The sequence below is a fragment of the Podarcis liolepis genome, assembly GCF_965112155.1.
Source record: "Podarcis liolepis genome assembly, chromosome: 9".
Classification (NCBI taxonomy): domain Eukaryota; kingdom Metazoa; phylum Chordata; class Lepidosauria; order Squamata; family Lacertidae; genus Podarcis; species Podarcis liolepis.
The window spans coordinates 50187076-50199144 of NC_139564.1; the positions used below are offsets into that span (position 1 = coordinate 50187076).

General features: G+C 39.4%; 1 protein-coding gene across 50 annotated transcripts in view; it reads left to right on the plus strand.

Moving 5' to 3' along the window:
- Positions 1 to 12069, plus strand: part of TENM3 (teneurin transmembrane protein 3) — a 1268022-nt gene that overhangs the window by 1174005 nt on the left and 81948 nt on the right. For 48 of the 50 annotated variants that reach the window (XM_083459440.1, XM_083459473.1, XM_083459429.1 and 45 more), the window contains 5 exons: positions 136 to 350; positions 5338 to 5548; positions 5992 to 6093; positions 6271 to 6465; positions 8467 to 8667. In XM_083459440.1, the coding sequence (XP_083315566.1) occupies positions 136 to 350; positions 5338 to 5548; positions 5992 to 6093; positions 6271 to 6465; positions 8467 to 8667 (924 nt within the window). The remainder of the gene's footprint in view (positions 1 to 135; positions 351 to 5337; positions 5549 to 5991; positions 6094 to 6270; positions 6466 to 8466; positions 8668 to 12069) is intronic. The other 2 variants (XM_083459433.1, XM_083459452.1) reach the window with 1 other exon arrangement.

Genomic DNA, 12069 nt, shown 5'->3' on the forward strand with positions numbered 1-12069 from the left:
CTAGGATCGTTAACATTCTCTGAATGATTCTCAAGTAATATTTCAGTTGAAACTAGTCTAAATATTTGACTGCTTATTTAAAGGATAACTGAAAGCAAATATTTGATGTCTTAATATATTTTTTTAATCTCTCAGGAAAATTAGGAGGATTTGCACAAGAAAACAATACTATAGATTCTGGAGAACTTGATATAGGCCGAAGAGCAACACAAGAGGTTCCTCCTGGGATCTTCTGGAGGTCACAGGTCTTCATTGATCAGCCACAGTTTCTAAAATTCAATATTTCCCTTCAGAAAGATGCATTGATTGGAGTATATGGCCGAAAAGGCTTACCACCCTCGCATACTCAAGTAAGAGCTGTTTTCAAATACTAAATCTTGCTTTCATTAAAAACAATAACTGCATATTTGAAAATACTTTATTACTTTGGATTTCAGTAATTCCTTTTGAATAGTTTCACTGTCTGTATTCCATATTGTGTGCTAAGCTGATAATGAGGACACTAGCTATTATTCTATAAGTAGCCTTTTAAAATGCAATTTGGACACTTTATCTCAACCACACATGGAAGTCTTTTCAAATCACTTTTATTGGGCATCATAAGTACAGTAAAAAGAAATTTAATGCTTGGTTTCCCCCCCCCAAATGGGTCACTTTGTAGACCCAGTTAGAAATCTGTAATTTAGCTGGGGCTGTACATAAAGAAATCACTTGTGCCACTGTATCCTTGCTAATAAATTAATGGTTAAAATGCTGAAGCAAGGTTCCCATTGACCCAATTGTGATAGGTTCCCTGACAGAAGTACCTGGGCTGCAAGCTCAGCAACTATGGAGGTGTCACTAAAAGGGGGGGGCAAGGATAAGGTAAGCAGTTCATTGAGCCACCAGCTACTGAACATGAAACTACTCCTGAAAAGTACTTTGTATGTGGGTTGATGACAGAGCCATGGTTTGAAGTGAGACTGCTGTAAGAGACAAATGAAGAATACATGGGAGAAGGAAAATAGGACTTGAAAACTGTTTGGAGAGAGGGAGCGAAACAAGTGTTAGCACTAAAGGAGCACTAAAAGATATAGGCATGATAGAAAGAGTGTGGGCGCTCAATACTTATGGGCCTCAGCCTGTCTTACAGGGTGATAAATGGGTTTTTATAACTGACATATAGGGCCAGAATGACAGATTAGTTGCTTGAAGTGCCAGGGTTCATGAAAGAATCCAGATACAGGCACACATGTCTAACTTGTTTCTGATCCAGACCCAGCAGATGATCCTCATATGCTTTGCCAACAGCATGAAATCAGTGTGAAATCAAGGCCCTCCAGATTTTCCTGAGCCCTTTCTTTCCTCTATAGCCTTTCCCTTGAAATAATGAGACAGGGTCTTTTTTAGCTCCCATGGTTCCTAGCCTAGCAGGATGCAACTGAGAGCATGTGGAGCAGTGTCCAAAGATGCTGTGGAACATGGGATATATGACACACTCCCAGCAGAGTCTAGCGACAGTGGTAAATAAGAGGATTGTTACACACTACTCTTGACAGGACTGGACATTGCTGTACATGGTGACAGCATATGTACAGGACGTGAAGGACATTGCTTCCTATGGAGCTGACTACCCCAAAAATTTTCTAAGCGTGAGGAAGTAAAATGCAGAATTGATATTTCATGTTTGCTTCAGCTCAGAAAGGATCTGAGCCTAATCCAAAGGGAAGATAGAGTGATGAAATCTAGGGTTTGATCTTCTCTCTTCTTTGGGCCCTCCACTATTATAATACGTTAAATGGCCTTTTGGTCACACAAACACACAGACTTTTTTGCCAGGACCTTTAAATCCCTTTTCTCTGGATAGGCTATGGGTGGATATTTGAAAGCAGAGAGTAGTAAAAGTCTTCCTCAGAGAAAGGTATGTTGAATTGTCCTGTTAATACTTCCACACTCTTTTGTCCAGATTTTGTCTTGGTTTACAGCCATGAAAATCCATCTGCGAGGAAAAACCAGTGAGGAGTCTGGATGTCTTACGCCATTATCACTTTTTACTAAATGCATGTGGTTAATCTATTTTATCATTTTTCCTGGCTGAATCAGCTTTCCTTTTTTTTAAAAAAAAGAATCATAATTATTTATTAGTTTGTATTCTAAGTATCCTTTCGTGGCAATTACTGCACCTTTTCAGACCGTATCATTAGAAATGATATTTTGCCACATTTTCCCAGTTTTGCAACTTTATCCCCAGATGTGGTAGAGCCTATTGTGCTCTCTGCCTGTGTCAGAACAGTCTGGGTTGCACAGCTCTGTTTTCTCAGGTATCATAAATAAATCAACCAGAAGTAATTGATAGTGGCTGTCCATTCAAAAACAATCAATGGTAGTCTGCAAGTCTTTTGTGACACATTCTTAAAATGTCAGTTTCATTGCAACCAGCCAATCAATAAGTTTATTTAAAGAGACTTTAAGAAATAACAAATGACTTTGTTAGCTTAAACTAAAAATGAATAAGTGTGAGAGATCCATATACATATACCCAACAAATATAAGGAGATTAACCTAGGAGGTGAAAATCTTGGGGAAAAGTATTTTAGATTCCTACAGATTTATTTATTTATTTATTTTAATCCAGGGCTTAGTTGCTTTCTTTTCACACTGTAACTTCCACATGGAAAAGTTGGTTAACAACAATAATTAGGATTCAAGGCATGGATCCTTGAATGAAATACTATGATTAAGGAGAAGGATTTTTAAGCCAACTGTCAGTATGAAAGAAAAGGAGCAGTTTGCACTTTATCACATACTTAACATTTGGTAATTTTACACAAGTTGCTTCTGTGTTAAGGTTGTGTTTCTGTGGCCCTCAGTTGAAATACTGGCTACTTCCCATACTACCCAAGTGAACTACTGTTATAGATTTGCTGAGGAACAGGTGAAAAGTAATGTGTAGCAGGTGCTTCTAATGCATTCAGCGATTGAATGGGGCAGCCAACTTGTTGCCCTCCAGGTATTACTGGAGAAGCCAAGTTTCACTGCGAGAAGCCAAGTTACAGGGAACCAGGCAGAGAGCCTTCTCGGTAGTGGCGCCCTCCCTGTGGAACGCCCTCCCACCAGGTGTCAAAGAGAACAACAACTACCAGACTTTTAGAAGACATCTGAAGGCAGCCCTGTTTAGGGAAGCTTTTAATGTTTGATGTATCATAGTATTTTAATATTCTTTTGGAAGCCGCCCAGAGTGGCAGGGGAAACCCAGCCAGATGGGCGGGGTATAAATAATAAATTATTATTATTATTATTACAACTTGCCTTAACCGCAGCCACCATGGCCAAGGTTTAGGGATGTTGGAAGTTGTAGTCTTGGAACAACAATGAACCAAAAACAAACCCCTGTGTTTCAATAAGAACCAATCACAACAATACAAACACAACACATAGGCTAATAGTTAGTAGAAAATATATAATAGAATAATGATATCATTCAAATTATAGTCTTTCCGTTGCAACTTTTGAAAGACCATTGAGAGACTTTACTTTTGAAACTTTTGAGATGCCTTCTGTTGAAACTTCTGAAAGGCTATTGTGAGACTGTCCTTAGACATCTGTTTTGAACACATAGCTTGATGGTCCTCACTACCACTCTGTTATATTGTACATATGAACTTTGATTGCCTTACTCTTATAATTTGAATGATATCATTATTCTATTATATATTTTATATTATTAGCCTACGCATTGTGTTTGTATTGTTGTGATTGGAAGTTGTAGCCTGGCAATATCGGGAGGACATAATGATGACTTTCCCAATGATTAAACACACACCTTGCAAAGCAGCCTTCTAGAAACACCAGGTTTCTTCCGAGTAAACAAGGATATCCAATTAATTCAATTAAAGGGTCAAAGCATTTCAGTTTAATGCTGTTCAGAGGCTCATTCTGAAATCAGTAGATGACAGTATGATTGTCACAGTTCAAGGAACAATAACTGGCTTTATAACTGGCTTGGATGAATTAGTAATTTTATACACTTACTTAAATAGAACGTAGTTGAGTGGTGAGTATGAAAGAAGAGTGCCAGTTTTTATAGAAGTCGTTCAGAAGCGTCTTGGTGGAGCCTGCCAAGAAGGGGAGCAGGAGAGGCAGCACTATTGGAGCTGTGCAGGTGCACAACGGGACTGCCAGATTCGCTTTCCCGGTGCACCTGCACAGCCCCAACCTTATCATCACTTTGCTTCTCCTCCTCCAGGGAAGCAGCAGTGATCATAAGCATTGCCAGGATGCAAGCAGTGCAACCCTTCCTACATGGTGAACTGCTTTAGTGGTTGTACATCCATAATAAACAGTGGTTGTACATCCATAATAAACATTTTGTGTAGAAATAAAATTATGGGCAAACACCACTTCAGTGGTCAGAACTGGGCAATGTATTTACTGGATGAGTACAAAATAATCAGTTTTAGCTGTGGTTGCTTCAGTGCTGGGAATTTGAGGTACTTAGGATATAGTAATAAATCATAATAATTTTGCTGATTGATTGATGCTCACTTTTTGAGATTTCACAGTTCTTCTTGTATAGTAACTCCATGCAACAACCCTTTAGCATAGATCAGTATTATTATTATTCCCATTGCTGATAGGATGCTGAGTCTGAGGATAGTAGCTGGGTTCAGGCTAAGAAGAGATTTCCCAGTTCACCCTATTAGCCTTTACCTTTCACCAGAACTTGACCTAGTTTTTCCTAATTTGGAGTGTAAAATAGGAAGTAATGCACACAGCAACTAAAGATTGTCTCTAATTTTGGCATATTTAATACTGTTCTGTCTAAGCCTCTGATAACCTATTTGTTGCTGTTAATAAAACATAGTGCTTTTGACAGCTATGTTATCTCTTAAAGCTGATACAGTGTTTTCCATTATCAATGTCTCTATTTGTAGCTTTTCTGTTATGTTCTTAGGCAGAAATAAATAAAATAATGAGTCACTGAGTTGTAGGGGGATCGACTGCCATTGATTGCTACCATCATCATGTGGTGACTATTCTTATACTGCTAGTTGTGTGCAAAAGTTAATCTTGTTGGCTTTCCTTCAGCAAAGTATATAAAATCATCTGTCTCGGTGACTGAGTACAGCCATGAAAATGTACTCCTGGGAGCATACAGGTCAGGATGTTGGCATACAAGCAGCATATTATGGAAGCTGACACAGGAACTGTGTGTTCCACACTATACTACTTCAAAGATTAACTGTTGAAAATACTTCAGGCACTGAAGCTTTAATTTAGGAACTTTTAAAAGGCTGTAATCAATGTAACACTACATAGATGGATAATATATACATTTTGTGCAATTTCCCCTTGCAGTATGACTTTGTGGAACTTTTGGATGGTAGCCGGTTGATTGCAAAGGAACAGCGCAACCTTCTTGAGGCAGAGAGAGCAGGTAGACAGGCAAGGTCTGTCAGTCTTCATGAAGCAGGTTTCATCCAGTATTTGGATGCTGGGATCTGGCATCTGGCTTTTTATAATGATGGGAAAAATGCAGAACAAGTGTCTTTTAATACAATTGTCATAGGTAAGAATTGCATTCACTGTGTTCGTTTACAAAAGTTGCAAGCTGAACTATTCTCTAATATTTTCTTCTTTGTTGGACAGTCTTGAGTATTTTGCAGAAAATCTGTTTTGATGGAACACAGTTGTGTCAAAATCTGACTTGAAGTGTACTAAAATATTTATGACATGTTGTTATGCTCTGGTATCAAAGTATAAAGATCTTGTAATAATTCTATTAAAATAGAATTTTGTTAGAAGTTACTGCTTTAACATTCTACAAGTAATTCAAATGAATTAAGCTCTATTTACATTCTCAAAGGCAGTAAACAAGCTAAGCACGCACACTCCTAAAAGTGTCTTAATTTGCTATCATTTACAAGTGATTTAAATAAGAGTTCTCTTCTGTTTTTGCTAACTGCTGTGATTGCAGGGTATTAGAATTTCTCTTCTTACGGTTCCTTTCAGAGTCTGTGGTGGAATGCCCCCGCAATTGCCATGGAAACGGAGAGTGTGTTTCAGGATCATGCCATTGTTTTGCTGGATTTCTGGGCCCTGATTGTTCAAGAGGTATATAAATTGAATTCCTTTCTTAAGTCAATACAAATACAGAACAGAAATACAAGTAGTTACTAGAGCAGCAAGAAAAAGGAACTGAAGTACAACTTGTTGTCTAGATGTTCCTCTGCTTCTAAAGCTTGATTGAAAAGAATTGTGTTAAGTCTTCTGTCATGTTTTATTTCACAGCAGCCTGCCCAGTATTGTGCAGTGGCAATGGGCAGTACTCCAAAGGACGCTGTCTTTGCTACAGTGGCTGGAAAGGGACAGAGTGTGATGTGCCTACCACCCAGTGCATTGACCCTCAATGCGGAGGTCGTGGGATTTGCATCATGGGCTCTTGTGCCTGCAACTCTGGATACAAAGGAGAAAACTGTGAGGAAGGTAAATATATAAACATTTACTTAGGATTTGACTGTAATTCTTCAGAAGTGCTTTGCTACACTATTATGTTCTAGGCCCTAAATATAATACCAAATAAATGCAGATGCTAGCACATTTTAGATTTAATGAAAACATCTCTTTATATGCATATCATTCACATTCAGAATCTTTCAAGCATATTAAACATAGGATTTAGAAAATCTTTCTTGGACTGTAGACTTTAGTTTCCTTAACTATTGAATGTGTAAATACATTTTAATCTCTTAGCTTGTGAGCTTGATCTTCTTTGTTACATCACTGAGCTAAGATGAGGTAGGAAAGAAAAAAGATAGTTTGACAAAAGACTCAGTATTTTCACATAGTAGAAGAAATTGCATGTACTGAAAATCTCCTACATAAACTACATTCCTGAAAGTGCTAATTCAAATCCTTCATGTTGAAAAACACTACAGAATTTTTCTGTTGTGGTGGTGTAAATAACTATGATAGCCTTTCTTCTGTGCTGATATTTTTTTCAGATGGAAAAAAACCCACACGTTTCCATTCTCAATCAGATTGATTTTATTGATCTGCACATACAAAGTAATACAATTAAGTCTCTGGAATTAAATTTTCAGACCATTGACCCTACAAGTGTAACGTTTTATTGAGTCAAATTGCTAAATTAAATCTCGTCAACTAAAGCACATTAAAGTGAATTAAGAAAGATAGAGGGTATGCAAGTCATTTATTTCCTAAACAGGCTGATGGTGGTACACAGCTGTCACAACACAGGGACAGCAGAGTCCACTAAGACAGTCTATTCATATACATGGTCTTTGGGCAACGGAACTTCCCCTAACTTGTATTCATTTCAGTAGCTACCTTGAGATGATTTCAAACCTGTTTCCTTTGTTCTGAATATTGCAGTAAAGCCATCTTCACTCTGCCCTGGTATAACTCAGAAGATTAATTCATAAAGAGTATTCTTCCTTTCTAGCTAATGACCAAATCTGTATATAGTATGCACATGCACATCTCTATGCTAGAACAGGGAAAGGCCTATTTTCAACAAGGTTTAAATTTTGGAACAAACTAAGCAGCCATAGTAAGAGAAGACATGATAGAGGTGTATAAAATTTTGCATCTCCCTATCTCAGAACACTAGACCTTGTAGATAACCAAAGTAGCTGAATGTTGAACTATTAAGAACAGAAACAGCACAAAGTTAAACTATGGAATTAGCTTTCACAAGAAGTGGTGGTCACCAACTTGGATGGCTTTAAAAGAGGATTAGAAAAATTCATGAGGATAAGGCTACTAGCCATAATGTTTATGTTCTTCCTCCACTATCAGAGACAAGTTGCCTCTAAATTCCCATTGCTGAAAATCACAAGTGGGGAGAGTGCAGTTGCAGTCGGCAGCTGCTTTCAGGCCTTCCATGTGCATCTGGCTTGTTGGCTAGTTAGGCATGGAACTTGCAGGTATTAGAAAATATGTAGGCACATATATTGGGAATGTAAAGGGGAATTCTAGCTTCTAAGGCTGCAATTCCAGCCATGTCTACTTAGAAATAAGTTCCATGAATTAAGTGGGTCAGTGGGGTTAGGATGGCAGCCTGTTGCATTTTGTTTTGTTTGCTTGCCTTTATGATTTGAAGCTTGCATTTTTTAATGAGAGCTAAAATAATCATCATTTTGTGTTAGTAAGCCCTGTTCTGCAGCCCCTGCCACAATTACAGCCAGGTCTTTTTCTAGACCTTCTGATGATTAAAGCGTGTACCTCTATTGATTTTTGCTGCTGCGTTCTGTTAACTTGTAGTTAAAGTAAAAGGAGCATAGCGAGGAATTGAAGGTTTCTTCTGCTTTGTGCTCTGTTCTTTTTCAGAGCCTAATAGGAGCATTATACAGATCACTGAATTGTTGTGCTTCTTTACTCATGTGTAAGAATGAATATACTGTAGCCTAATTCATGGGAAATAACGATAGAACTCATAGATGCAAAACTGTCTTCCCGTTTCAGCTGATTGTTTAGATCCAGCCTGTTCAAATCATGGTGTGTGCATCCATGGAGAGTGCCATTGTAATCCAGGATGGGGTGGTAACAACTGTGAAATTCTGAAGACTATGTGTCCAGACCAGTGCTCTGGCCATGGCACGTATCTTCAAGAAAGTGGCACATGCACTTGTGACCCTAATTGGACTGGTCCTGACTGCTCCAATGGTAAGGACTTTTTTTAAAAAAAGAAATCTGTTTGCTTTAACTGTTCATATTGGGCAATATTCTAGAACGATATTACATTTCGGTCCCAGTGTAGCTAAAGGCTATAAGCAATGAAGCAATGCAAGCAAAAAACATGTAGGAATACTTAACTGAAATTGGCCATAGATTGATAGCAGATTGCCACCACCAAGACTTGATTCATTTCATTTCATTCATATATTTCCTCACCGCTTTTTACCCACATGAGTCTCAAAGCAGCTGACAAACAATATGTAGCAATAACATTACAATTGCAACATAAATCATATAGAATAATTAACAAATCAACAGTAAAATCATTTCATTTATTAATACGGGAGTGAGCCAAGTTCACGTCATGTATGGCCGACCACATGTGCAAAAGTGCCTCACATTCGGCATAGACTTGAAGGTTTTCTATTAAACAAACCTCTGCAAATTTCTTCTTCACTTGAAAGATGGTAGTGCAGTCTTTTTGCTGAGGTACCAGCCTGCAGCACTATAATAACAAAATTAATATTGTACCTTGTGATGTCGCAGTAAGTCAGTGGTAGCACCTTATGATGCTTAATGTTTATTTTCTGGCTTAGACAGTTTATATATATATATCCAAGTGCCATTTATGCTCCCACCAGATGGTGGCTGCTGAGTTTACCAAACAATAATGCTGCCAGGGTCCTACAATGGCACTATTCTTTGGTAGGCCCTACAGCCTGGCTGCAGAAGTGATGGTGGGTATGGCTGGCAGAGAGTGACAGAAGCTGAGGGTAGCAGTGCAGTGGCAAACAGGCCAAGGGTCAACACCCCTGAGAATAACTAGGCTGACATTAGTCACCACAACATTCCTTTCTTTTCTTTTAACTCATCTTTTTATAACCAGGTGCGGTGAAGCTACAGCTTCACTGACCATCATCGTTTTCCCCCAAATCACTCTGGGCCCCTGCAGGTTTGGAGGCATTGGAAGGGGATTGAACATGGTGGGTATGGTTGGAGCATCACTGTGCCACTCACTGGCTGCCCAACCTCCACATGTTGAGTAATAATAATGGAAGGAAACATGACCTTTTCCATTCTTATCACTGCCTGGTAAGGGAGGGGGTGGAGGTGGGAGGAAGAGAAAAGAATGAACGGCTAGGATTGCAGTAGGATGGTGTGGAAAGAGCAGCAGACTGGCAAGTCAGGGTGATGCAGTGTCCGTGGAATGGTGGCGCTCATGGAGGAGCAGCCAGGGCAATATTCCATGGCTGCTGGTGGTGGTGAGTGGGTGGCTAGAGAGCTGATTGTGCTCCAGAACCATTGAAACATAGATTAATTACTTTGCTCCTTATTCTCCAAATGTTTCAAATAACCTGTAGATAATCAGTATAAAAGGGACGCGGGTGGCGCTGTGGGTTAAACCACAGAGCCTAGGACTTGCCGATCAGAAGGTTGGCGGTTCAAATCCCCCGCAACGGGGTGAGCTCCCATTCCTTGGTCCCTGCTCCTGTCAACCTAGCAGTTCAAAAGCACATCAAAGTTCAAGTAGATAAAAAGGTACCGCTCCGGTGGGAAGGTAAACAGCGTTTCCGTGCGCAGCTCTGGTTCGCCAGTAGCAGCTTAGTCATGCTGGCCACATGACCCGGAAGCTGTACACTGGTTCCCTATGCCAGTAAAGCGAGATGAGCACTGCAACCCCAGAGTCACCCATGACTGGGCCTAACGGTTAGGGGTCCCTTTACCTTTAATCAGTATATAAATGTTCCTAATTAAAAAATTGTTTTGTTAAGATTCTAAGAGGAAAAGGAAAAGTTGTTTTGCTCCACCCAAAGGTTTAGCGGGGGCATTTAAAATCAACTTTGCTTTCCTCTGTCTTCATCAGCAGTTTGTCCATTAATTAGCCCTCCAATTCCTCTTCAGTTAAATTAACTCTAATTAATAAGTTCATTACAAAGACTGACGCACCTTGCTTAAAGCAAGTGTGCTAGAAGCTGATAAACACCTCCACTCTAATGAAAAATTGATTAGATGGAAGACATAAGGTGGGGCCTCTGAAATAAACCTTTCCCTCCCAGAGCAGGGTTGATGTTTTGAAGTTAATCCATCCAAGATCTCATAATAAATAAATACATCATTTAGTTCAAAGTAGATATAAAAAGATTATATGAGAAACTCTCTTGGCTCCCACACCTTCTAGCGCATAAAATGTGTCACAAGTCTTGATAGTATGTTTAATGTTCTACAGCTCTTTGAGATACAGCAATGACTTCTCAGGGGAAGGATCCTTTTCAGCTTCTTTATTATTACATTCCTATTTCAATATCTATCACAAATAATTTCTGACTTTGTTTCCAGAATTGCTTTTTCTGCTGTTTCTTTCTTTCAGGAGACAGAAGTCATATAATATGCTTATGAAACATCTTATGGCTGTGCCAGCTTTGTTCTAAGAGTCTTAAACTATATCCCTTAAGCTATGTTTTTCCTCCTCATATTAGCGCCACAGAAAACTATTCCCTCAAAAAAAGGAGAGATAAATGCAAACTGTAATAGACTGGAGTATTATTTCACACCTTGTATTCAGCTTGAGAATAAAGTGTTTTATGTAGCTTAGAAAACACTTTATTATTTTAGCATTTTCACAGTGCATTTTCACAAGATGACAAATAAGGAACTGAATACTGTAGATGAAAAGTGACCAGCCTACCTCCCACATGCGGCCTTTCCCCTAATTTCATGCGGCCCTTGGCCTAATGTCATGCAGGTAACAAGGATGGAGATAATGGGAGGAATGAAGATGGCAGAGTGGGAGAACATGGCAAACAGAGTGAAAGAAAAAACAGGTGGCTTCATCCACTTTTGGCCCAACCCTACCCACCGCTTGCATGTGGTCCCCAATAGATTACCCCTGAGGATATGCGGCCCTCCACAGAAAAAACATTTCCCACCCCTGCTGTAAATAATGGGTTAAATGGTCAGTTGATACTGTTTGGGGGTTTTTGCCTACCACATAGCAATTGTCACAACCAATCTGGCAGTTAGGGCATTGGGTTGGATCCTTAGTCTAAGCAGGAAGGAGATTGGGGAGTCCCAGTGGATCAGGGTACTCTGTTAGAGGGGTCCTAGGGGCAGTGCTTGTGTCCAGATGTCCAGATGTAGGTCATAGGGTGACCCTGCCAATCAGTCATCCAGCAGTCAGGTTGGATGGTTCTGGATTCACTCCCAATGCCTATGCCAAAACTACCCAGTCAGAACACACGATATTTTGGGCTCAAGGATAGACACACACATACAAAATGCATGCATATTGTGTTAATGTTCCACACAATAACTATACTTACTTGTGGACTTGGGAGTGTAGTTACATTAAGTTGCCACAATAGGGCAGAGAGTAGGAAAGAGATTTATCTC